This window comes from Lycorma delicatula, chromosome 8 (assembly GCF_047948215.1).
Source record: "Lycorma delicatula isolate Av1 chromosome 8, ASM4794821v1, whole genome shotgun sequence".
NCBI lineage: Eukaryota > Metazoa > Arthropoda > Insecta > Hemiptera > Fulgoridae > Lycorma > Lycorma delicatula.
Window position 1 is genome coordinate 34,068,194 of NC_134462.1, and position 27,953 is coordinate 34,096,146.

General features: G+C 29.2%; 1 protein-coding gene across 1 annotated transcript in view; it reads right to left on the reverse strand.

Moving 5' to 3' along the window:
• The window catches only part of LOC142329197 (neural-cadherin-like), a 238,817-nt gene that overhangs the window by 29,445 nt on the left and 181,419 nt on the right, over positions 1 to 27,953 (reverse strand). Inside the window, exons 7-16 of the mRNA XM_075373595.1 lie at positions 27,699 to 27,877; positions 25,085 to 25,234; positions 23,107 to 23,409; positions 19,489 to 19,759; positions 15,212 to 15,226; positions 13,340 to 13,536; positions 11,744 to 12,076; positions 9,199 to 9,408; positions 4,696 to 4,967; positions 222 to 427 (exon numbers count right to left, since the gene is read on the reverse strand). Coding sequence (XP_075229710.1) covers positions 222 to 427; positions 4,696 to 4,967; positions 9,199 to 9,408; positions 11,744 to 12,076; positions 13,340 to 13,536; positions 15,212 to 15,226; positions 19,489 to 19,759; positions 23,107 to 23,409; positions 25,085 to 25,234; positions 27,699 to 27,877 — 2,136 coding nt within the window. The remainder of the gene's footprint in view (positions 1 to 221; positions 428 to 4,695; positions 4,968 to 9,198; positions 9,409 to 11,743; positions 12,077 to 13,339; positions 13,537 to 15,211; positions 15,227 to 19,488; positions 19,760 to 23,106; positions 23,410 to 25,084; positions 25,235 to 27,698; positions 27,878 to 27,953) is intronic.

Here is a 27,953-nt window from a genome sequence, read left to right on the forward strand (position 1 = left end):
TCACTTCCTTTCCAATTCATCATATTTGGAAAATGCATGAGTGCTCAGACAAATCCATTAATAATCATGTAAAACAAATACATTATAAATGTTAGAACTTCCAGCATACTCTTCAACTGTTAAATATAATTAAATACTGCACTAATTTAGCACTGGTTTTACACACATACACACCAGTAAACCAATTACACAAAACCACATATTATGAAAAACTGAATGACCTGAAATGATAATTTCTTCAACTTCTGGAACAGTAATTGGTCCATTATACAGAAGTTGACCATCAGCTGTAGTTGTTATAAATTCGAGACTAAGGTGTGATTCAGCGCATACTTCCAATGATGCATACCATGCCCATCCATTACCGTGGAAACTACGAGTTCTTTGTTGGCATCTAGGACCAAGATCACCTTCAGGACACCAACAGCTACAAATACAACAATTTGTATTAAAATCTACAAAGCCTTTATTAAATGAGATTAAATGTTTCAGGGCAGTGAAGATAATTAATGCCTTCCTGTGCAAACCCACCGGGTTGGTCTAGTGGTGAACGCGTCTTCCCAAATCAGCTGATTTGGAAGTCGAGAGTTCCAGCTTTCAAGTCCTAGTAAAGCCAGCTATTTTTACACAGACTTGAATACTAGATCGTGGATACCGGTGTTCTTTGGTGGTTGGGTTTCAATTAACCACACATCTCAGGTATGGTCGAACTGAGAATGTACAAGACTACACTTCATTTACACTCATACATATCATCCTCATTCATCCTCTGAAGAATTATCTAAACGGTAGTTACCGGAGGCTAAACAGGAAAAAGAAAGAAAACCTTCCTGTGCAGGTTGGTAATTCAAGGTTGGGTCAAGCCAACCATATGAGGGCTTTTCTTTCTTTTTCCTGTTTAGCCTCTGGTAATTACCATTCAGATAATACTTCAGAGAATGATACATATGAGTGCAAATGAAGTGTAGTCTTGTACAGTCTCAGTTCGACCATTCCTGAGATGTGTGGTTAATTGAAACCCAACCACCAAAGAACACCGGTATCTACAATATAGTATTCAAATCTGTGTAAAAATAACTAACTTTACTAGGACTTGAACGCTGGAACTCTCAACTTCCAAATCAGCTGATTTGGGAAGACGCTTTCACCACTAGACCAACCCGATGGGTTAACCATATGAGGGCTGTCCAGAAAGTAACGTACATTTTGAAATAAAAAAACCAACCAAATAAAAAAAGGAAATTTTATTAAATACATTTTAAAGGAACAATCTTCAACTATTTTTCTACATAGTCGCCATTTAAAATGAGGCACTTATAACGATGCACAAGCTGCAAGCTTATAACGATGTTCCAACTTGCAGCTTCATAATGAATCATGCTTCTAACTTGCCCTGCTCAAATGTTTTTTTTACCTTAAATTATGCATAACTCAAGAACAACTATACCAATCTTCATTAAATTTTCACATGTGTAACTTCAAATACACTACTACAGCATGTCTAAATTTGAATGAAATTGATAAGCTAGTTTTGGAGATTTTCGAGCTACAAAATGTTATACGTAAGCCTGTAAATATATAAGAAAATCGAATTCAAGTTAATGGTATTTTCATGCTCCTCATACCTCAAAACATAAAGAAAATTTGTTTTCCCCCAATGTCACCATGTTACTGAAATACTGAAAGTAATATCATAATTTCTTCCAAAATTTAATAAAAAATAAAATAAAATACAAGGCATTCAGCTTATAAGGGCCATCAGCTTATATTTAAATATTAGCGGATCTGAACAGAGTTTCACACATGGAGGGTCATCTATCGCCTATTTACAAAGCCACTGCAGTTGTTGTTTTGATTCAATAGTCATTTGCCTGCCGGTGAATGCAGATCGCAATGTTCGCAACAATCATTTCTCCCGCCAGTTGTGAAGGGCACACTGTGATTTGATTTTTGTATACAAAAGTATCTTCAGCTACTGAAATTCATTAGAAGTTGTGCCTAGTGTATGGATCTACAGTAATGAATGAAGGAAAGGTTAGACAATGGTGTCGAAACTTTATAAATGGCCACATAAATGTGTATGACGAAGAGCAGTGGCAGGCCCAGTATTCAGACCAATGAAATTGTTGAAGAAGTGAACCGAAAACTGTGATGTGATCGGCGATTGATGATTAGTGATCTGGTTGATGAATTTCTACATGTTGGATGGACCTCTATTTACACAATTGTCTCACAAAAGCTCATATATCACAAATTGAGTGCAAGTGTTTTTTTATCGTGGTTTTTTTTTTGGGTACTGAAAATGTTCACCAACCAACACAAAGAAGAAAGAATGTGGAGTGGAAGAACGTTTTTGGACCACTATCGACAGGATGGAGATGATTTGTTTTCCCATATTGTTACTGGCAATGAGATGTGGATATCCTACACCAACACATTATTGAAACAACACTCAATGCAGTGACGCCATTCAAGTTCCCCAAAATCAGATAAGTTTAAGCAATCTCCGTGCTTGAGTTGAAAAATGTTAACTATCATTTATTGGGATGAAAAGTGCATCATTTTGGTTGATTTCATGGAATGTGGATCAACAATTACAGCTGATATGTACTGCAAAACACTCACCAAACTAAGACAAACAATCCAAAATTGACGATGCAGGAAACTGTCATCCAGCATAATCCTCAATGACAACGCGCGTCCTCACACCACTGCCTTAATCAAAAAGAAGATTCAAGATTTTCATTGGGAATGTTTTGCCCACCCTCCATATATAGTTCCAACCTTGCACCTTACTTCCTCTTTTTGCATTTGAAAAAGTGACTTGGTGGACAATGGTTTGAAAACAACAAGGAACTCAAGACTGCTGTTGTCAACTAATTCAATTCCCGGGAGGCCAACTTCTATGCAGAGGGGTTAAAGAAACTGGTGCAGTGTTACGAAAAGTGCTTAGACCTGAATGGCAATTATGTGAAAAAGTGAAGTAGATATGTAGTAAACTAAAACTTTAAGTAAAAACCTTTTCTCACGAGTTAATTTTTTTTAATGACCAAACAGCCCTTACTTTATGAATATGCCTCGTGTATGTAAATATATATATATATATAAACATATATAAACAGTGTAATTCATGGATAATGTAACAAACTCTGAGGTCATGTTCTATTACTGAAAATAAAGAACCAAGTTCATTTAAACATAGACTCAGAACCTCTGTATATCAAGTGAACGATTTCATCCTAATTTCTGCGCCTTCAATAAAATTAAGTCAGACTATAATTTTTGGGATCCAAATTAGGAGGAAAATTAAAAATGTAGTGGTTTTATACAAAATCTGACCTGAAGAATTGAAAAAATAGGGTGTAGAACTGGAACTGTATTTTTAGTCTTTGAGAAATCTGGGATAAAAGACAGAGATTGGGATTGAAAAACACACTATTTTATATTTGGTATAAAATAACTTAATAAAACTTCTAAAGAATTTACATCTGAGTAAAATTATATAAATAAAATCCACAGAAATTTAAAAACATAAAAAATTAAAAAATAAACATAAAAAATTTAGTAAATACAATAAAAACAAAACACAAAATTTATTAAAAACTAAACACATCAAAATGAGACATATTTTAATAAGTATTAAACAAAACAAAATTTTCAGTGAAAACATAAAACAACATCCTAGGTTCTAATAGATTTTTAAAATTATAGTACTGTTAGTAGTTTTATTAGTACTTTAGTAGTATAGATAAAATCATTGAAAATTCACATTTTAATGCAAAACTTTGTATTAAATGTACAACTGATTAATAGATAGGGAGAAACACATCTCCTTATTATACAATTGGAAACCTTTTGTAGAATTAATAAAAAATTCTAAGTATTTAGAAGCCTGGTCCAAGTAACACACTATAAAGTGTTTATTTTCTTAAGTGTAAAATTACATTTTTGAGTATATCATGCTAGAAATCATGACTGAAAAATGTTATCAAGCAGCTTTAACAGTTAATTTTATATCCCATAATCTGTTAAATCATTAGTTAATGTTTTACTTTCACAAATTAATGAAAATATGCAAGCATATACTACCCATGAAAATTCAAAATATTTAAACTGTATTTGTGAAACAAAATATCAAATGAAGAAAAGACTACTCATAAAATAAATAATCAGAATATTTACTTTTTGTATTTTTTATAGTAAAATAAACTTAATATATTTTATTTTGATAATTGTAATGCCATTTTAAATATTATAAAACCTGATTCAATGTATTTTTAACTTTGATTACTTAGTTGATTCTTACATTTTTCTACATGAACTGAAATGTCATAAAAGAAACAGTCTGTTTTAGATTTATGGGTACTCTGTAATGGTATTTATGAAGAAATTTCTCTGTTACAATTTCAACATTATAAATTAAACCACAGTTCCAAATAGGAGCACTAGTTTTACTAAGGCTGTATGATTGAAATAATTCCTTTGTAGCAACTTTAAAAACTGGCTAAAATTAGAAATGCTGTCATTAACACGTAACTAATTCTGTAAAATGTATTTATAATCTAACACACAACTTAACCTAACTTCCTTAGTAAATAATAACATCTACTATTGCTCAATCTCTTGTGTCTAATACTACTTAGAAACAATCTCCAAATTAAGATACACATGAATCGACAGATTAAAAAAACATACCTTATTCCACTTCTTGTTTTCAAACACTGTCCTCCATTATAACATGGAAAGCTTTGACAAGAATCTTGTCGTGAGAAATTTCTTGCTGCACAGATACATTCAGCTCTTAAAGTGACTCTTGGGCCAACTAACGCTGTCTGATTTGCATTAACTAAATGCAACGAATTAGATATGTTCATCATATTTGTACAACTTCCATCACAATATCGGCCTTCATAAAAGCATTCATCAATACCAATCATAGTGATGTTGATCCCAACATATGATTCTATCTGGTCAAAACATTACAAAAATATAATTTAGTCATGCAAATATTTATATATTTAATAGCAAGGCATAAATTTAAACTACAGTGTATCTTTAGATTAATAAACACAATCGAAGTCAAGAAATTAGGAAAATGATAAAGAAATTCATTTTATTGTTTGTTTATTTAATTTTTTGAAAAGGTTTATCTTATTTTATGTATACAAAGTTTCTATAGTTTAACAATTTCAGGCCCATGTACAGGCTTAGCCTAAGAAGGCACAATTACATTACATAAACGTTTAGTGAAATATGGTAAATAAATAAATTTATTAAAACTGCAAAAAGTATCTAATTTTAATAAACTGGAATGAATAGGATAAGTGAAAATTTTGTAAATGGAAGTACTGGTTTACCAGATGGTCATTATGTTATAAGATTCTCACTTTGAAAGGTTTTAGGAGTAAAAAATTGAAAATGTTTAAGAAATTTGATTTGGTACACAAAGTGCTCATATAACTCCCAAACCGAAATCAATTAGGAGAAAAAGGGAAGGAAAAGGACAGGACAATGGGGAGGGGACTGGGTACAGAAGAGGAATGTTATGTAACAATGAAGGAAGTAAAGGATACTTTAAGAAAAATGAAAGGAGGCAAAGGACCAGAAATTGACGAGAAGAAAGACACAACTAGCATCAGAAGTAAGACTTAGAGGGGGTTGGAAGCGGAACAGATGGTATTCAGATATGGTAAATCCACTATGGATGCAATAATTACACAGTGATAAGTAAGTGAGAAGAAGTGGAATTTATAATAAGAAATCAGTAATGGTGTGTCTGGACATAGTAAAGGCATATGATAGCATGGATAGGGAAGTTGTGTGACAGGTACTACAAGAAAGAAATGTGGATAAAATCGACATCCAGATTAAAGTTATTCTGAGGGGAGCCAGAGTTGCGTCAGGATAAGGCTGGGGAGATCAGATTGGTTTGGGATTGAGAATGGGTTGAGGTAAGGAAGTGTGTATATCTCCACTTTTGTTTATAATAACTATGAATAGAATCTTCAAGAAATTTAAAAAAGGAACTAGCAGAACAAACAAGCAAGTTGTTGTTTGCAAATGATGTGGTTATATCGAGGGGGGGGCGCATTTGAAAGGGATGTAGAGGATGCATATATGTGTGGGGTGAAGAAGTTCAGAAATGTGGTTTGCAGTTTAGTGTTAAGAAGAATAAAGTAACTGTGCAAGACAGAAAAAAGAGAAATTCAACAGACATAACTATGAATTGCATAAAAGTAGAACAAGTGTAAGAGTTTATCTACAGTTTTTTCTAAAGATGGGAGAATGGTTAAAGAAATAAGTACAGGAATATAAAAGGCAACTGGATTTTGATTTTATCAGAGCATAAGAAGTCATATACATTTTGCAGTGTAAGAGAGTAATGTATAAAAAATACTTAGTGCCAATTCTTACCTACGCAGCAGAAACCTGGAAAGGTGGCAAAAAGACAGATTGTCAAGTGTAGGCAGCAAAAATGAAATTCAAAAGAAGCATTCTAGAGAAGACATGGAGGGATAAGGTAAGGAGCAGTATGAGAGAGGAACTGAAATTGGGAAGCCTTGTCAAGTCAATTGAAGATCAAAGCTCAGGTGGTTTGGTCATATTGAAAGGATGAATGAGGAAAAATTACTACATAGGATGATGCTTGCAAAAGAAACAGGTAGAAGACCAAGGGGTAGACTAAGAATGAAATGAATAAATACAGTGATGAAGGAAGTGTGCAAGGAAGGGGATGCAGTGAGAGTAATGGAAGAGGGATGGTTTATGGAACAAGGCAGGAGAAATTTTGTATAAGGCCCAACTTGCAGAAACTTGGATTAAAGGGAACTGAAAATGATGAAACAAACTGTTTTTATACATGAAAAATTGTTGATTTATGATAACCTTTTTACATATTAAATAGTTTATCATAATTTTTTTATTAAATGAAAATTAAAATGTTACAGTTGTGCTGCCAAGAACTCACTTAACTGTCTGTATTGCCTCAGCAGGATGGTACGTGATAAGTAAAAGGCACATTATGTACTTGGTACATCAAAAAAGTCAATTATCAGTGTAAAATGTAATAGTCACGAATATGTGATAGAGCTTCAACTTATAAGCATTTACATCATTATACACAAATTTAAAGAAACAGCTACCACAAAGGAACAAATTTAAAGAGGAACCACCTGAATACCAAAGTTAATAAAAATAATATACTTATACAGCAAATACATAACTTGCACATGATAAAACCAAAAAAAGTCACTTCTTTCCTACATTTGAATTTCAGTAGTATTAAGACCACTATGCACAAAATTATCTGTTAAATATTTAAAACTATTCACATTGAAAATTCAGATACAAAAAATAAAAATATAAGGGAACTACAAGCAAGCAGATTTCTTAGTGAATATGATTAATGTTAAAATGACAAACATGACTGTTACTGAAATCACATTATTCCTCACAGTTACATTCAATTTCACTGATGATGTAACTGCTGATTTGGTAATCTGAACAGCTCAATTAACTAGTTCAATACACTTATGATCCCATTGTTTGTGTGTGATGTGCACTATATTATCAAGATATTACTAAATTTTTTTAACCAAAAAAATAGTAGAAAGCAATTGCTAATAACTTATTTACTATTACATATTTAATTCTTTACTCTTCATAAATTCAGTAAAACTGAAAAGATAGACTTTTTACAAGTATTTAGTGCAGTGCCCCCACATTTTTATTTAAACATAAAACAATGTACTACATGACAAATTTACTAACAAATAGATTGGTAGAGAAGGAATTTTTACTGGGCTCTTAGAAGTTCAGATTTAATATCAATGGACTTTTTAACATGTGGATCAGAAAAAAATTCAAAATGCAAAATGAAACACCTGCAAAAACACATCAATGAAGATGAAACTATTATCCTGGAAATTACTAAGTGTGCTTAAACTGAAACTGAAAACAGGTTTGATATTACTCAAGCAACTATCAAAACTCAAACGAAGACAAACTAAAATATACAAATCTCTTTTTCTGAAAAAAAAACTTTTCATAAAGACAAATTATGTTAACGTAAAAACCTTATTAATACTTTCAAGAGTAAGAACATAGCAGCCTCTAGGCTTACTACTATACTTGTAATGCATTAATGAACTTACTTACTATTAGTCTTTAAGGCTGTTGTTTCTTTGATGGAATGCTTAACATATTTAAACACTTATTTTGCTTTAAGTAATAATATTACTTTTATTCAAATTTATTTAATTAAGTAGCCTAGTAGGTTTGATTGTTTATTACTTAGATAATGTGAAGTTTTCTTAATGAAATGATTGATGGAAATAATATATTAATTTATAAATATTTAACTTATATTTAAAACCTGTGTTTATGTTAAAAAAAAATTGCGTTTTGACACATTAATAGCTCTTCAGCTATAAATAAATTTTTCTTATTGTGATTTATTAATATCCCAAAGATAAAAGATAAAATAATTAATTTCTGTGCATTACTATATATAAAGAAGTTTAATAATTAACATAAAATAAATTTATATTCCTACACACACACCTCTTGTTTCTTATCTTCTAAAAATAATAATACCATACTAAGTTATAATATAAAATACACACTGCCTATGCAAGATTTCAACCATGAACTATTTATTAATTAAATTTTTTTAAACTCAGCTAATAATCATTAGAATTTTATTTCATTTATATCAAATGATTCAATAAAATATTCTCTTTGAATTTATTGGTAAAACATTAAAGATAAATCACCGAGGTACATCTATATTATAAAACATGCAGCAAAATATATACCTTAACAATTAATTCTGACAATTTGGTAAATTAGTTTTAGTAAAAAAATCAACTGTGAATTATGCTCCAGTAATGCTATATTGCTGTTTTTTATGCTGAATGGTACTTTTTATTACATAAGGCAGTATGGACATTCTAATGTTTATTATTTATGAATATCCAGAGTGTATATAAACCGTGCAATATATCTAAATGGTATTATACGATACACTAATGAATGAGTATCATGCATACAATATAAAAGTAGCATATTCACTGAAGCAGATGATTAGCTCCAAAATGTCTTTGAAAGAAGAAGTTAAATTCATTTTAAAAGTGAGTTGTTTAATTATTTCAAAATTCAATATAAATAAAACAATAATATAATATTTTAGGATATTACCTCCTCTCTATGCATCAGAAGCAGACCATTTAACTTAACACTTGATAAAAAAGTAGTATCAGGTAGAGCAAATCTTACATCTGTGTATTGTACACCTTTGTTATAAAAAGACTGTATATTAAATATTTCTATTTTTTTCTTATTGATTTTTAATAAATCTGCTATTTTTTCTTGAAATTTATCCAATAGACTTCTAGATGTTGTTTTTGTCTATAAAAATAAAATTCATATAATAATATAACAAACTGTATAAAGTGAAATTAAAAATTTTATAAAGTTATCTAAAAGTAAACAGTATTTCATTCAGTTCAGTACAGGCAGTGAAACCAATGCTTTGGTGCCACGACAGCTACAGCTGCAATTTGAATCATTCAACTATCCTTTCAATATAACATTTGCTTCATTACCTAACAGAGAATGGGCCTTCGTAAAATGTATTGTGGTATTAGTACTGGATCGCAGAATACAATTTTTTGAAATTTTAATCACCTCAATGAATAGCTAATATTTTGAACATTATTACATTTTTAAATTTAATTTGATTTAATTATTTATATAAATATATATATATATATATTTTTTTTTTACGTTAATCTTTTCAAGACTCATATCCCTCTGTACTAATATATATTCCAGCCTAGATTGATCCATCTAACTTTGCTCATCCATTTTTTAAAGTCAAAAGTGCCAGTAGTGGATATTTCTGTTTCAAGAGATTTCTATAAGCACATAGCCCAGCTGAGTGTAAAGACAATGCCTTAAAAATATTAAAAGACCACTTTATGTGTTTAAACTCTCTTTCTTATTTTTTGAATTTGGCCTGGATTAAATATTTTTTATGAGCACAAACAATACACTCACTAAAATGAATAAAAAACTATAAGTAAATCATGCAAAGAAGAACACGGATCATAATGGCAATTCACGCTAAAGTACTAGCTTATAAACTGTGGGTATCCTACATAGCAACTGATGATGCAGGTTAGCAGTTATCAGTGAGTGACATCATGTGCAGCAGAGAACAGTTTTTAACTGTGAGAGTGTATTATTCTTACAGTCATAGTATCATAATACTACACTATATTTGTAATGTCACGGCTGATCATATAGCATAGAAAACATGTGCTCCAACTTATAATAATGATTAAACTTCAATGTTATGTTTAACTTTTTCTGTTTTATGTAAATAAATATTTTTTATAATATGTGTATTTCATTGTTACGTCATATTTATTAATAAAAAAATGTATAATTTGTATATACTACATATACATTATTTTACACTATTAATAATTCATATAATAATGCGTAAGAAGCTTCACTTCTTTTGTGTGTCCATAACAGAATTTGTTGTTTAGTAAATTTTGTAATTATTTTATTTCATCATCGTCTGGTGTTCTGTCTGGCAACAGGTCCCTTACGCCACTATATCTTCATCCATCTTTGTTCCAAGCCTTCTCCTTCATCCTTCCCTTTTTAGTTTCCCATCTTAGCTCATCTATAAACTTTTCCTTCTTCTTCCTCCTCATTTCCTTTCTCCTATGACTGAATCTTCCAATGCAGTTGTCAAGAATCAACTTCCTCTAACCACTTATCCTAACCTAACCTAACCAGTTTCCTTTTCTCTTCTTTACTTCCTGCAAAAATACTCTTTCTTCTTTAATCCTGTTCACTACCTTCTCATTCCTCACTTTGTAGCTTATTTACTCCATCCTTTTCCATACACAAATTTCAAAAGCCTCAATCCAGTTCCTTTCCCTCTTCCCTCTTTCTCATCATCCAGGCTTCACTTCCATATTACTGGACACTCTATACATAGCATTTGGCTAAGCTATTCCTTAACTCTAAGAGTAGATGTTTACTATGTTGTAAATCTACATTTACTATGTAGTATCATATACTATGTACTACATTTACATTTACTATGTAGTATCTGCCTCTTCTTACTACATAGTTTCTTTGTCATTTATTTCCTTCCTTTTATATCCACTGCACTGTTCCAGTACCCTGTCACCACCATACTACCCCAATATCTATAATTTTTTTCTTTTTATATTTTTCCTTCACTTATTCTTACTACTAAATCCTGTTTGTTGTTTACTTCTATTAATTTATTTTATTTGCTACTATACAAAAAGTAAATTACTTTATAATGTTATTCAAATAGGTATAAAAATATTTTTAAAAACCTTCTTTGAAAACCATGGAATAAATATAATTACTAAAGAATTTAATATTAATAAAATAAACATGTAGAAATTAGGTTCAATGATAAGCTTGATAAAGTATGGTAAAACATTAGCCAATGAAATTATACAATAAATTAAACAAGTTTCAGTTTGAGAATGAAAAAGTGGACTGCATGTTTGTTAATGCGTGACTGAGTGGCAAGAACAAGGCTAAGAGTAAGATCTAGATGGTGGTTGTGTATAAAAATATAATAGAATTATCGTGAAATCAGATGAGTGAGAATTAATAAAATATAGTATCTTAAAAAAATCCATAATAATAATGAAAATAAAATCATCTATTAATGAAAGCTTACCACATAATCCCATACTTTAATAAATTCAATGTCAGATATGCCAGATATACGTACAGAACCAGATTGTGCAACAGTCTGATGAGAAATTAGTTTAACTGTAACAGTAACATTAGCTGGAACATCAATCTGTTCATTTTTTAAATCACTAACAAAAAATTGTAGAAAATACTGTCCAGCAAGAGTATTTGGTCTCATACGAATCATTCCAGTATCTTCATCTAGTATAAATTTTATATTAGCCTGGCCCTGCCAAGTGAATTGTTTATCTTCAAAATCCCAATCATCTGAATCTTGAGCAAAAACTGTTCCAATCTCAACGTCAGAAGTCTGTCCCTAAACATTAAATTAAAGGAAGATATTAAATAATAATTATTTTATAAATATGATTAAAACAAAGTACAAGATTTCAATAAATTATTTTTAAAAAAAATCAGTTTAAAAAATAATGCTTATAAGACAACAAACTTTAGTTAATCATTAAAAAAAGTACAAAAATATTTTTCTCAAATATAAATGTAATTCATAAAAATAATAATAAATTTATAAAAATTAATACCATGAATTGTCATCAAAAGAACTGTTACACCTCAACACAAACAAACTGATATTACTTTAAATAACTATAAGACATTACAGTAACTTGTCAATTTAAAAAAAAGAAATTAAGAATTTCATTAACAACATTAACATTTTTTTATTAGTTTTCTTACTATTTAATTTACTTTTTTTATTTATTTAACTTATTACATAATTGTTCAAATTATTATTTATTTAAATGTTTTTATTACCAGACTAGATTAATTATTTTACCATACACTAACAATTAATGTATTATCTAGTAGTAGTCAGTTCAGCTAAATAAATAAACTAACTATCTACAGATGTTGTAGACAAAAGAAAATCATTCATCACAAAATAAATCCCTTTTTTACCATATTCCCAGGGTAACTGTAACTTGGCATTGGCCAAGTAACAGAAAGTAACCAGAAAGAAAGTAAATAAGAAAAAAATAATAATGTGTACTTCGAAGTTTTGTACCTCAAGTTTTCTACACTACAAAGATTATCCAACTGAAATCAATCAACAATGAAATTAATGAATACTAAGCCCAATTGCATGTAATTAACATGTCTGTGCTAAAGGTAACCCACATTCCACAGAATGGATTAAAAAAAAAAACAAAATCGGTAATATAAGTGTTGCAGCTGAGGTAACAACTGTTTTATTGAAAATATTTTCAATGCCAAATATAAAAAAAAAAATATTATTATGATTAAAATAAAAATATTAAAACTAAGAAAAATCATACAATACAATTACCCACAAAGAAATGAAGAAATTTTCAGGACCAGAAACCACCGACTTTACTTCTTAATCTGGGTCCCAAAAATTATAGTGGGGCTTCTTTTTATTAGAAAAGCTGAAATCCGGGGGAAATTTTTCACTAGCTGTAACTCAAAAACAAAGCGTTTCATACCTACATTTATATGAACTTTTTAAATTATTTTCACCAACAGAACAAGTCCTGTAAGTTTCTCCACTTCTTTGTGGGTCACTGTACATAATTTTATTTGTCAATTCATACGTTGTTGTTACCTTATAATTATACACAAGAATATTTTTAGATCCATGTTCCATTATGTTATCATTAACATCACCAACTGTAACTGTCAGAGTTCTAGTGGCAGTCATTACTGGTGTACCTGAATCAGTAATAATGATTGGCACAAAATATTTTTTCTGTTGTTCTCTGTCCAATATCTGGAGTGATGATATTTCAGCATCGCCAGTAGCTAAAAGTAAATTTTAACAAAATATTATAGAAAAATGTTCATTACTTAAGATTATTCACTAATTTAACATAACATACAAAATGTGCTTTCAACAAGGAATAAGCATTTGTGGAGTAATGTATATTACAGTAATCTGTTATGCATACATTTTTAAAAGTAATTTATTATTTATTACATATCCACTTGTAATGGGTGATGAGGACAATAAAAAAACAATGTCATTATTATTTAATCTTATAGTTTTATGTTATATATATTGTTGTCACATACATGCTGAGCTTCATATCGGCAAGCGCAATGCTAGCTGTTCAGATATCAGTAGGAGTACAGTATATTTATGCGCCTGCACAAGCGTCACAACCCACCAAGCCAGCTGACTGTGCAATACATCCCACCACAGTGGCATAGTCACCTGTGGTGAGATGTGTTGGGATGAGTGGGATTCTTGTAATACTGATACTGTCAGTACTGCAAGAATTAATTTGTTGCCGAACACCACCTGAAGAAGAAGAAGATTGAAGAAGGAAGAAGAAGATCCCTGGCCAGCCCAATGTGGAATCTCTTGGCAGATACCAACATTCCCGCCAAGGCAGCCGCTGGGCGCAGACGCTACCTTCCCACCCCAGCTTGCCTGACAAGTTCCCTGGCTGGTGGGCCAATCAACAGGCCCAACAGCAGAAGCGGACCCAGTGTGGGATCACTCGGGGAGAACTGCCTTAACTGTGCTGGCAGAAGACGACCAATGCCAACTTGATGCTGCGAGCTCTGAGGGCCAGCACTGCCATGCTGCAGTGGGGACCTAACTGCTGCTGAGGGGAAGCTCAGTCTGATTCTGAAAGTTGCGGACAAGCTGCAACTCCCTGACTACAAAAGAAGACAAGCAGATATCGCTAGAGATCAGCTTCTGGGCCCAACAGCCCTTCTCAGGACTACCTCACAAAAAACACAAATGGCCCTTTTCAGGAACATCACTCCAAAAAACTCAAATAGCTCTTTTCAGGCTACCATAAGGTTTTAAGGTGCTACATGCCATTGAAGCCATTTGGCAATAATATATATATATATATATATATATATATATATATACATAAAGCATTATTACCTTTCTTTACTAATAAATCAGTAGTTATCTACTTTATTATTAAACATGAACATTTGATAATAGCTTCAAGCTGAAACAGCTGCAAATATAAACCATAGAATATCCAAACATTCTCTGTTAATGTTACATAAGTAAACTTAAATTATATTTTTCTTTCCCAGTTCATTTTAAATGAAGGAAGTTTGTTGACCAGATCTCAGGAAGCTCACATTCAATAGTTCTCAGACAAGTTTAATTAAAAATAAATTTTCTATTTACAAAACTTTTGTTTTCTAATAATCTTGTATCCAATGAAACAGAAGTATGTCCAAATTATTCCAATTTGTTCATACTGTTTGCTCATTAATATTCAATACTAATATTTTTAAATTATCCAAATATATTTTTATAAAATTTCTATACTAAAACAGTTTTTTAACTTAGAAAAAAGTTCATTAACATTCAAACAGTTTTTATTTCTTTTTATGATATTTTGTTTTTCATTTCTACACTTAGATATTTTAATGAATATTTTACTTTAATACTACTCTTAAGTTTGTGGGTAGCCATCATAAGCAATAAACAAATTTATACAGTTTTCTCCTTTAACTTTTAATGTTTACCTGGAAATATTTTTAAAAAGTCTTGTTTCATCAGTATTAATGTATTCTTTCTTATAACTCTTACATATTCTAACTCTAAGAAATGTATTTTATAGATAAAATAAGATAGAAAAATAAATCTTATTTTTCAAAAAAATGCATTAACAACATTAAAATTGACAGTTTTGATTTTCCATTAATTTTGTCAAACATTAGGTTGTGATGTTTAAATTTAGGCAGCCAACCATTCGAACATTTAAAAGCTTTTATATTCAGCTCTTTAGTGAAGAATTCCACTTTACTTTTCAAAATCAGTCCATTAATCAGAAAATGTACATTTCATTGCTGCTGAAACCACTGCAAAACTGCTTCCTCTAGATGATCTAGAGTCAAACTAATTTTCAAAATTTTTTTAAATTATTGTTTCCCTTATGGTCCACCCTCAGTAATTTTTTTCTGTTGTTCCATATTGTTCCTATTACAGAGGAAGCCAAATTAAAATTACTGCTAACATCAACTTGTTTATTTCCTTCTTTTAAGACTGTCTAACTTTGAATTAGACTGTCTTTGATTAGAATTTAAAATTTAATAGCCATAAGTCAACAAAAATAATTGCAACTCACAATTGAAGGATGTAATGTACTATAAATCCTGACTATGCCGGCATATACTGTATGGAGGCCGGCATGCACATAATACTACATACTGCAATGCGTTTTTCGTCACAAGACAGTGATAAAAAATAAATTCACTGGTAACATATTTTTAGTCACAGACTAAATATCAAATTATATTTTTTGTCACAGTTATAAAAATTAAAAGAATTCTTAATGAGAAACACAGTGTAGGTCAATGCACATCTCTGAAGATCTTTGGTGATGAATTGTTATACCACCTAATTTATTACACCATAGAAAAGAGTACAACAGCAATTTAAAAATAATGTAATTGATTATACAAATAATTCAAATAATTTGATAATTAACCCTAAAAAAAAAAACTGCACCTGTTGATTCAAAAGTAGTTGTGGATACATATTTTTGACCATAATAAGAAAATGTTGGCTTTCTGTTTCATAAGAGACACTAAAATACATTAATTGGTGTAGGAATTGTGAAGGAACCATCCATTCTTAAATAATAAAGAGCTATGTTTAGAGACTTTACTGTACCTACAAAGCAACTTGTCCTGACTGATTTATCAATGCCTAGCTATTACTACAAATAAATTGATGAAAATTTGTATATGTGTTCTTCTTATGGCCTAAGTGCACACTAAGACAGGATTTTTTTTTAATTTTGAGTTTAAAATGTTAAAAAGGATTTTGAATTTTTTTTAAACTTGCCTATTTTTTTTGGTTTCTTGGTAACAAATGAAGATATCAACTTGATTTTTTGAAATGAAGAAGGGAAGGGCAAGTGAAGTCAGCCATGACCAGCTAAATATCCTCTGACTGGGATGCGGGATTCAATAACCATATACTGCTGGCAAAGCCATGACACAGAAATGCTAAAAAAGATGATTAATAAATCTCAAGGACTACAGCTGAAGTTGGCAAGCACTGACTTAAGGGAAGACTGATTTCAGGTGACCTGCTCTAGACTTTAGATTAAATTCACAAGCAGCCTTTTCAATCTAGCACTACAAAAAAAAACCAAAATTTTCATCAAATGCCGCCATATGGATTTAATGAAAATCTAAAAACAATATTCTTGATTAAATAATTTATATTTATGAATAAATAAGTCTGCTATTAAAAAAAATATTGTAGGTGAAGCTGCATTTATATCACGGATGATTCTGCAATGAGCAAGCGCTAGTGTGTGTGTATATAAAAAAAGGATACATATATATATATAAACACACACACATACGCACACTCAGTTGCACATACATATATGTGATTCAGAAAGCAAGGGAAATAATTTGGGAACTGGTTCTAGAGCTTTAAATAAGGAAAAACGTTTATACAACAATTTGTCCAAAACTACTTTGTTATGACCTCCCATTTCATCCATCCCCATAAACAGTAATCTAAGGGAGTAACGTCCAGTGATCTAGGTCCAATTTACCAGCCCTCTACATACAATCCAATAACAGTAAATTTTTTATTTAAGAATTGTCTTACTTATTTGTGAAACATATTGGTGCTTCATTAAGTTGATATACATTTCATTAGTTTCACTAATGATAAATTCTCAAGCAATAAAAAAATTCATTGTTTAAAAATCTCAGATAATTTTCCTTGTAAAACAGATTGTTCTATATGAAAGATTATTAATTGTTTTTTGATCATGCCACACTAAACGTTCATTGAAAATCACTGCTGGAAATATGTTTCAATTACAGCATGTGATACGGGTTTTCTTCAGACAATTGATGTGAATTTGGTGAGTTTTCTATACCGTTACTAGTAAAAGTAGCTTTTCATCACGGAATTTTTCTGTTTTGCATTGGATATCATGAAATCTACAGGAGATACAATTCTAGGACTTATTTTATTAAATTTTTCAGGTCAAAAACATAAGAAACCATCAAGTTTACTTCTTCTATAAAAGGTCTTAAAATTTTCAGTTTGACCTCATTTCACCAGGGGAACTGAAATCTGGGTGAAATATTTTATTAACCATAACTCGATAAAGCATTTTAGACATATATATGTTTGTATGAAGTTTTTTCCTATTTCAGGCTCTATAATCAGTTCCCAAGTTATTTTCCTTTCCTCCTCAATTTTCCTGTCTATATAAATATATATTATTCCTATACAATTAAATTAAAGTTGTATTAAGTCTATCATTTATAAAAATTCAATTATCTTATTATCATAACAAGGAAAAAATGATAAGTAAATAAATTTCAGACTTCATTATTACCCTCTTAATTTCATTATAAGAAAGACCTATTCAGACTGAAGCAGGACTCTGATCCTACTTCTTTCAGTCTATATTGCCAAACACAAGCTTTAAGCCTATGTGAATTAATTATAAAAAAAATAATAAAACTAAAAAAAATTTACATGTGCATAATATACAAGGTGATATCAAAATGGTTTCTGACTGGGCTTGGAGTGAAAGTACTAAAATCGGACAGTTTTGTCATAATTTTAGGCATTACTTCCAAGCCTACTCAATCAATCTCCAATGTGGTGTTGTATTGTACATATATATTCAGTCATTACAAATGACGTTATGATCTTGTGCTTGTACAAGTATGTGATAAATGTTAAATACAAGTAATATGCTGGCATCAAATACTGTGTGAAATACTCTGTAAATTGACTAACATATCAAAATACTTCAACAGGTTTTTAAAAACAGTAAAAAAATCACATTTTTAATAACATGCATGTTTCAAAGACAGAAGAAAATTAAAAAAGATGATTGCTCAGAGAGAGCAACCACCAAAATAATACTGGAAAACTGGAAAAAAATTCAGTACTTATCCACAAAGTACCATTGCTGAACCATCACAAATTGTGTGACATGGTATGAATTAGTTATGAAACTTGCTACGAAATCTTAATCGAAGACTAGAACACTCATTATGTTGTGAAAAATTCATCCTACAGCAATTGTCATTCAATAAAAAAAAAGCAGCATGTTGATTTGCACTGAGCTTCAAATGATAGAAACAGTCAAAATTTCATCTACAATCATCATGTGTAACAAGTTTGGTGTTTTGCTTTAATCTGGATATAAAGCAACAATAGCAAAGTGAAGAGCACAGTCACCAAAATCAAAGAGAGTATGAAGTACAAGAGAGCATATAGTTGTGGTTTTTATATTAAGCACATTGTTCATTGAGAATTTGTTCTTTCTGGTGTTAATGGTAAATTCTGACAATTACTACTATGTTTTAAAGATATTAAGAGTAGATGTGTGATGAAAAAGTACAGAACTGTGGAAAAACTGAAACAGGGTGTTGCTGCACCATGAAAATGTACCTTCCTCAAAACAATGTAATTTTTGACCACAAGGTAGTCATCACAGATTTTCCACAGTCTCCTGACCAAGATTTCTGTGAATTTCCTTTGTTTTCTGAAATTAAATTAAAGCTAAAAGGCCTCTGCTTTTTATCATCTAAAAAGAAATTTGCAGGCAGTATTGAGGCCTTCAGGAAAGGAAATACAATGCAAGTGCTTATGGTGCAAGAAAGAGGCATTGGGATTAGTGTATATGTTTCCAACAGATTACTTTGATGAGGACTATCATTTTTAGACCTAGTCCAAGAAAATTCAGATACCACCTCTTAAATATAAATACTTACTACTGTTATAATCCAGTTTAAATAGTTTTTTTATAATAACATCAGCAGTAGGATCCATTCTGAAATTAAAAGGAGGTCCATTTCCTTTTAAATAATCATCAGCATCTTTAGCTTTCAAAGTAATAATTTTTTGAGGTGGTGAATTTTCTAGTAAGACTGGTTGGTAATCTTCTATCCAATCTGGAGCATTATCATTAACATCTTCCACAAATACAATCATTGTTGCTGAACCTGTTTTACGTGGCATTCCATTATCTGCTGCTAAAACTTTTATCTGAAAAGTGTATAAATATTGTAGCTTACAGTAATCAAATTTATCTGATATTAACTATGTTATCTTGTAGAGAAATTTTTAAAATCAGAATATCAAATTACAAATGAATATAAAATACACATTTTAAAAAAGTAGCTATACTGAATTTTTTTTATAAATTGAAATTAACTAATACATTTGAGAACCCTTAAAATATTATAAGTTAAACAATTACTGCTACTATGTATATATAATATAACGTTTTATTATATTTTAATTCAATAATAGTAAAAAAAAACCAACTTCCCCCACCATTCTGTACTAAATCCACAATTATATGCCATCAAGACATTTTTTGAAGTAAACAATTATGCATGAATTAAAACTTTGGGATGTTAAGAATTACTGTACTTATTATTAAAGGTTATTAATTAATAAATATAGTTCACAGTGAAAAATAAAATGAAATTTAATAAGCTTTTCATGTTTTTCACATTTCCAATCATTAATTTATATTTTATCACAATTTCATGTTGACTTTTCTGTGAAACTTGTAATTCCATCACTTCAAATTGAATATAATATATTTTTATTATTGTTAATTTATACAATAGTGAATTTGTGTAGTTTAATGAATTATGTACTTTAGTTAGTATTATACTCGTATCCTAACCATGTTCTATTAATTATACAGTCTACAGTATATTTATTCATTCAATATGAGTTCTTCATTTACACAAATTAAAAAATGTCCCCAGACACTTAGTAAAATTTTAATGTTACTACTACTATATACATAAAAGGATACATACAGTTCCAAACAAGAATATAATTTTTTAAACATTATGGAATGAATATTACACATAATAATTAAATCATGTAACAAATATGAGTAAAGTTACAAGAATTTTTACATTAATCTTTGAAAACTTTTTACATTAATCAGTGATATTGATCCTGATTTTAGTACTACTAATAAATAGAAAACAATAAATCTTTGCAAATCTTTGAAATAATGTAAAAAAAAGTTATTATTTTATTGTAGTTATTTTAATTATTTACATAGCTGAAAATTTAATAGAAAGCCAATTAATGATTTTAACTGGTCATATACCAATAAATAAGAAAAAGATGCATTACATCACAATTGGCACATAAATCTATATTATGTCATTCCAATTTGAGAATATTCTATAAATATATTCCCAAACCAACAATCCAAAAATTTATTTTTAACTCATTTGTTTCTTAAACTTAATTACTTTTCACATGACTAAACTTTCAACAGATTCTATTTTTATACTCCTTATTAATCTTAAGAATATGGCTATTGAGATATTCATGTCTGGTGACTCTTATTTAATTCATTGATGTCTGACATGACACTTTTTTTAAATCATGTAATTTATAACATTACTGATATTTATAAATATCTCATTGAATCAAATTTGTGTTGATTCAATTCACTGAATACTAAGTATTAGTCTGAAGCATTATTATATACCACATTTTACAGCCCAAGAAATTACATTTACAATAAAGATTACATTTCTGAAATAACTGATGAGTGTGTTGACATTCATTTCAATAAAAGTAGGGTTTATTTTGTAACTGTTTATTTTACGTAACTGTATGATAATTTTAGTTATAAATGTAGTGATTTTGTTTTTACTTCAAAAGTAATGACAGATTCTTACTCAACCCTAAGTTTGTAGAAAAGAATTTTTCTAACATTTTTATTTTTATTTTACTGGTAGTTTAGACACTATTATTTTATGTTAATGAATTATTTTCAATAATTAAGTGAAGCTGATGACACTGATGAAAATACACTTACAAATGTTCAGTCTGGAGATGAATTATTGAATCTTTTGGACCTGATATTGCTGAAATTAAAGTTATGTAGGAAGAACTTCATCATCATATCTTATTAATGTCATTATACGGAACGTTAGAAAATTAAATTATTTAGTCACTTTTATGAAAATTTAATCTGTGTTATTTTTTTTAGATTCTTTGAGAATTTAATGAAATTTCTGTTTTTAGAAGTTATGTTTAATAGAATTAAGTTATGTATTATGTCAGAAGGTCACGTACAACATTTTTGTTATGGTACTTAACAAACAAATATGAATTATTATAATCTGTTAATACTCAATATAGCTTTATTAAATATTCACTGTAACACTTAAAATTTATTCTAGTAAATAACGTTAACTATGTATTAAAAACAATGTTGTGTTTTTTACTCTCAGTATAAATTGTTTTTACCATATGTAAGTTTACATTATTTACTCAAATAAATTTTAAGTGATGTGATGAATAATATTTAATAAATATGTACTGAGTATTGACAAATTATAATAATTCATAGATGTTTGTTAAGTACCATAACAAAAACATTATCAGTGACCTTCTGACATAACTTATATAGCTCATATCATTCTAAGAAATAACAAGTACACCTTGTCAGGGTTACTAAAGAAATGATAAATAAAATAGTTCCCTGATGCAATCCTCACCGAGCTAAAAATACTGTTTAACATCAGCGTACCAAATCCATAAAAGTTAGGAAATATTTAGTTCTATAAGTGACATCTTCACTCTATTCACTAGAGAATCCAACCCTAAAATAAATATCATTGCTAGCAGAAAAACCAATTGGGATTATTGTTGACTGAAATACAGGTGCTTTACACATACAACAGTTATAAAAAAAAACTGGCAAAGAATGTGTAAAGCAACAAATTAATGTTCCACTTTCCAAGGAAATAATGAGTTATATGTACTGTCCCATTCAGCAGGAAAATAGTTCATATAATAATTAAATTTAGGTGGTATATATTCATGTATAGATATAAGCTTCTGGGATTAATAAAATAGTGATATCATTTGAACTCTTTTGCCGAGTTTCTTTGATATGAAAATAACATTTTCTTTTAATCTGTAGTAATTTGTGAACCTCTTGAACCAAGTCTGAAAATTAATTGATTTTTCCAAATGTAGTTGAGATTATATAATCCAAAGGACAATATTTTTTTTTTTCTGAAATTAAACATGCCACAACCTCATATATTTAGTGTTTGAGAATGACCTAAAACTTTGGTGTATTTTCTTTTTTTAGATAGTTGAAAAATATTCAAATAGCTTTCTTAAAGCACATAAATAAATTAAGAAAAGACGAAGGTTTAAAAAATGAAGGTTTAATAATAAAAGTGAAGGTTTAAATAGGTTTAAAAAATAAGGTTTAAGATGCATAGATTTCTTGTGGATAAGATATGAATAAACTCAGGTTTTCTCATTGTACTAACAATCACTAAATAAACTTTGGGTTCAAGCCAAATAAATAAGAAATATAAAAACCATACCTCATGTCTAGTTGACTTTTCTCTATCTAATTTTCTTTGAATTGTAATAGTACCCTCTTTATCAATTCGAAATTGTCTTTTTGGGTCAGTTGATCGATCTATACTATATATTACTTTTGTGTTGCCCCCTTCATCAGGATCAGTAGCATGAAGCCTTCCAAGAAATCTACCAATTGTTGCATTCTCTCTTACAGATACTTCCACTTCAGATCTTTCAAACTCAGGGGCATTATCATTAATGTCTCGTAATTTTACTACCACTCTTGATTGAGCAACATGATATTTTTCATCATTTTCATCGATCTAAAACAACAGTTGATAGGACACAATTATTACCCTTGAAAATCATAAAATAAAGTTATAAGCCAAAATCCAACCCCAAATTTATTCTATTTAAAGAATTCAAACATAAGTAGAACATATTTCTAATAAAATCTTCATACCATAATGAAAGTATCTAAAATCTAAAAATATTAAAAAAACTATTCAAAATGTGTAAATTGTAACTAATAGTTTCATCATTGGATATATTTTTACTTAGTATATTAGACTTCAACAGTTTTATCTTTACCAAGTTGTTCCAGCAATATTCTGAAACTAATACAGTCTAATTTTAGGTAAAACCTATTATTTGAATATACGGTACTTTTTATAACTATTTTTTGAATATTCTATAAATAAAGAATTATTTCTTAAGCCAGCAAGGTCATTGCATTGTGTTGATGGTGTATAGATGTTGCCCAAACAAGCTCACCCAACAAAAGATTACTTTCTGGTTATAATCAAAGAAAAGCTTATTATAAAAATCACAAGGGAAGAGTATACTATTAAAAATTTGATCATGTGAATACTAAATTCTTAACAATAAAAGAATTCTTAACTTCCCCTAACCTTCCAAAATTGAAGGAGTAAAAAATACTCAAGCCTGAAAAGTTACAGGTATATTAGTGAATGTATTAAATAATGTATTATATGAAATCAACATTAATATTAAATATTTAATAAACATGATTATAAAAAATTCTGTAATTGCAAATATAATATACTTTACCATGATTGAATCATAAATTAAATAATGTATTGTGTTACTGCAACTAAATTATAATTACTAAACCACTTATTTGTTAGGAAGGTTATTCTTAACTGGCAAGTATTTTCTAAAAAAAAAAAAACATACCACAGCAACCTGTTGGAAACTATTAATAAATTATAGTAAGTGCTACCAGCACTCTTTGTTGATCTGTTTATGATATTGTAATTTAATGGAAATTATTTTTAAGATTTGAACACTACTTCTGAATTCTGAAAGTTGTCTGGATAAATACCAAGTGGGCGAAACAGTTTGATTATAAGTAAAAGCAGTATCTAATTCATAACACAAAAATGGCATTTTTCACGTTAAAAAATTCCTTAGATGACTATTTACTTACAAGTTGTTAAACTATGGTGTGTGGCATTAAATGCAATGTATGTTAATTCTCTCTATATTTTAATACATACTTCTAGAAAATTAACTTGTAAAAAATACATTTAATTATTCATATTGGCAATAATTGCCTGATGGTCCATTACAACAATTTGTATTTTAGGACAGGTGAATTTTTTAATATATGAAAAATTTTAAGCCTGACTCTTTTATACCCAGAAAGTTCTAGTGGGGTGGCACATACCACTCAGCCATAGAAATCAGAGAAATAATTTCTACCTTGCAGTTTCAATGCAGTGATATACTTTTTTATTCATTTTTATTTGGCAATCAATTAAATTTTAAGTATTTATTAATCCCACTCTTTGCAAAAATTTTTACTTGTTTTCTGTAAATAATTTAATTTTAAATTTTGTCTTACATTACAGTTTTTACTAAGATATCTAATATAATGAATTTAGAAACATAATAAAAAACAATTACTAAAACTATTTTTTTGTAGAAAAGATAATACCAGAAAAAACAATTAAACATTTTATATTCCGTACTTACCTTATCATTAACTTCTATACTGAAGCGAAATCCAGCTCTCTGTAAAGGATCTTCATAATCCAGTGGTTTAGCTATTTTAAGTGATCCTGTACCATCAGGATTTCTTACCATAAAAAATCTATCAGCACCATATCCACTTCCTTCTACAACCTGAAATGATAAAATTTACAAATAAATATGAAGTCAAATAAAAGAATTATTATTATTAATTAATAGCATCAAGTTTGAAATTTAAAAAAGTTAAACTTACACCGAGTGCATCACAAAGTTCTCCTGAAACTTTTATTTCCTATTCTACTCATGAAAATAATGGAAAAATTTCAGATAAATACATGTCTTAAAATTGTTCATTTGTAAGTTACAGCTAGTGAAAGATTTTGCTTAGATTTCAACTATCCCAGTGAAATGAGGTCGAACTGAATTTCCTTTTACATTAGTTAGTGCTAAAAATCCCTATTTTTTAGCAAAATTAGTGATTTGTTTTGGTTTTTGAGCTGAAAAATTGAATATAACTGGTCCTGATGCATAATACCTTTGTTAAATGGGTAATAAATACATACAAATTTTAAACAAAACTTAGAGAATGTAATACTGAACAAAATGGTTCGAGATAAGTAAAATAAAACAAAGAAAAGTTGGAAAAACTCAAATTTTATTTAGAAACAATACACTAGACATGTACCACGCATGTCTAGTGTATACTAGTTTATAATAAATTGTATATACTAGTTTATAATAAATGTTTAAAAATTAGCCTGCCATTTTCAACACATTTCTTGGCATGCTTCTGAACTGCTTTTGTTGCTCTTTTTAGTTTTTCAGGGTTGTCCTTAAGTTGCTCAGCAGCATCCATAATACGGACAATTAATTCCTCAGACAAATGTATTTTTGTTTTGTATACAAACAACTGATTATGAACAGGGACAGAAAAAACTTGTGTTTTAAGTGTCCTTCAAACCATTGAATGTGAAACTCCGATCCACTTAGAAAGACGTTGTGTACTGACACCTAGACTGCACTCAACTGCATCGATCATAATTTCATAAATGACAGCATTGCGTTGGACAGATTGTTCATAGCTGGTACAATTACTAGGTAGTGAACTTGTTTCCCGAAGATTCCGAAAAGTCGTGCTAATTGTTTTGGGATATGGAATCCTGTGATTCGGAAAACTCATTTCATATTCTACCACAGCAGCTGTAGCATTACCATTACACACACCCAAAATGAATACCATATCAGTATATTTCTCTATTGTAAATTAGTACAGTATTACTTAACTGGCAAACCAATCACATTCAGACTAAAATTCACAAAAAAACCTCCACTGACAACATAACAATTGACAGTGTCCGATATACTTAATGTATGTTACAGAATTATTTCAATACTAATACAATATTATAGATTGTTGATCAGCTGCTATTATTTTATTACAAACTGTGAAATAATAATTTTTTAAATAATTTATTATTTAAAAAAATATTCCACGCTTGGAATATGTAAAACAAATTGTTAGGGATGTAGGATGTAGAGGGTATACTGAAATGAAACGACTAGCACTAGATAGGGAATCTTGGAGAGCTGCATCAAACCAGTCAAATGACTGAAGACAAAAAAAAAATAATTTATTGTTCTTCTGTCATTAATAAAAAGATTATTATCTAAGTAATTTTTATTTTATAATTGTATAATTTCAATTTTTTTAAAATCTTTTAACAATTTTTAACAGTAAATTTTGTTTTTATAATTTTTTTTACATCACCAAAAAAAAATTGTTTTTTTTACATTAACTACTTTTCTGACAAATGTAGTAATACAGTAATGCACCGTTTTTAAATAAAATTCAAATTTTTATTTGTTTTATTCAACTAACCTTGCACCATTTTGCTCAGATTTAAGTTCCCTTCAAGTTTTGATTAAAATTTTTATGTGTTTATTACCCATTTAACAAAGTTATGAATAATAACTTATTATTCATCAAACATAAAAAAACAAGGTTTTTTACTCCAATTTATTGATTTTCATCCCAGGTTTCTCAAAAACTATCGCATTTATAGCTCCGGGACTTATTTTATTCAATTTTTCAGATCAAAAACTATAAGAAATCATTAATTCTGCTAATTAACTACTAAATATTTCAGTACAAACTCATTTCAATGGAGTAGCTGAAATCTGGGCAAAATGTTTTACTAGTAATAACTGGCAGACGGAGCATTTTAAGACATATTTTTATATAATCTTTCTCCATTATTTTCAAGAGTAGGATAGGTTATGAAAATCCCAGAAGAACTTTGTAATACACTCTGTATGTACAGTAATTTTGAATATTCATAAAAGTAATTTTAACTGATTACTTAGAACAATAGAATCATATGAAAGATTATCATTACAAAATTAATATTCTTCATGAACACTTACAGGTTAATATTAAATTATCCGATGATTAAGTAGTAAAGTACATTCTGTTGACAAATCAACAAATATGAATCTTTATTGTTTCATAATTATAAAACATAAATTCTCTTTTAAATAAATCACATTAACACTACTAAACAGATGAATAACCAAATAAGTTTTAAAATCACATACAAACAGAATTGATTTATTTCACCTTATATTGAAACAAATTGAATTCATCTTCGTCATGTACAGTCACTGTTAGAACAGGACGATCATTTGTTGGCATTGAATCTCCATCCATCTCATCAACTTCAGCAATCCACTCTTGTTTAGTAAACATTGGTGGCATGTCATTAACATCTTCAACACGTATTGATGCAGTACCTGTACCTGTAATAGCAGATTAAATAATATTTAATAAGTTTACTATTTGCTGAATACTAAAGTAATATTTAAAAACTTTAAA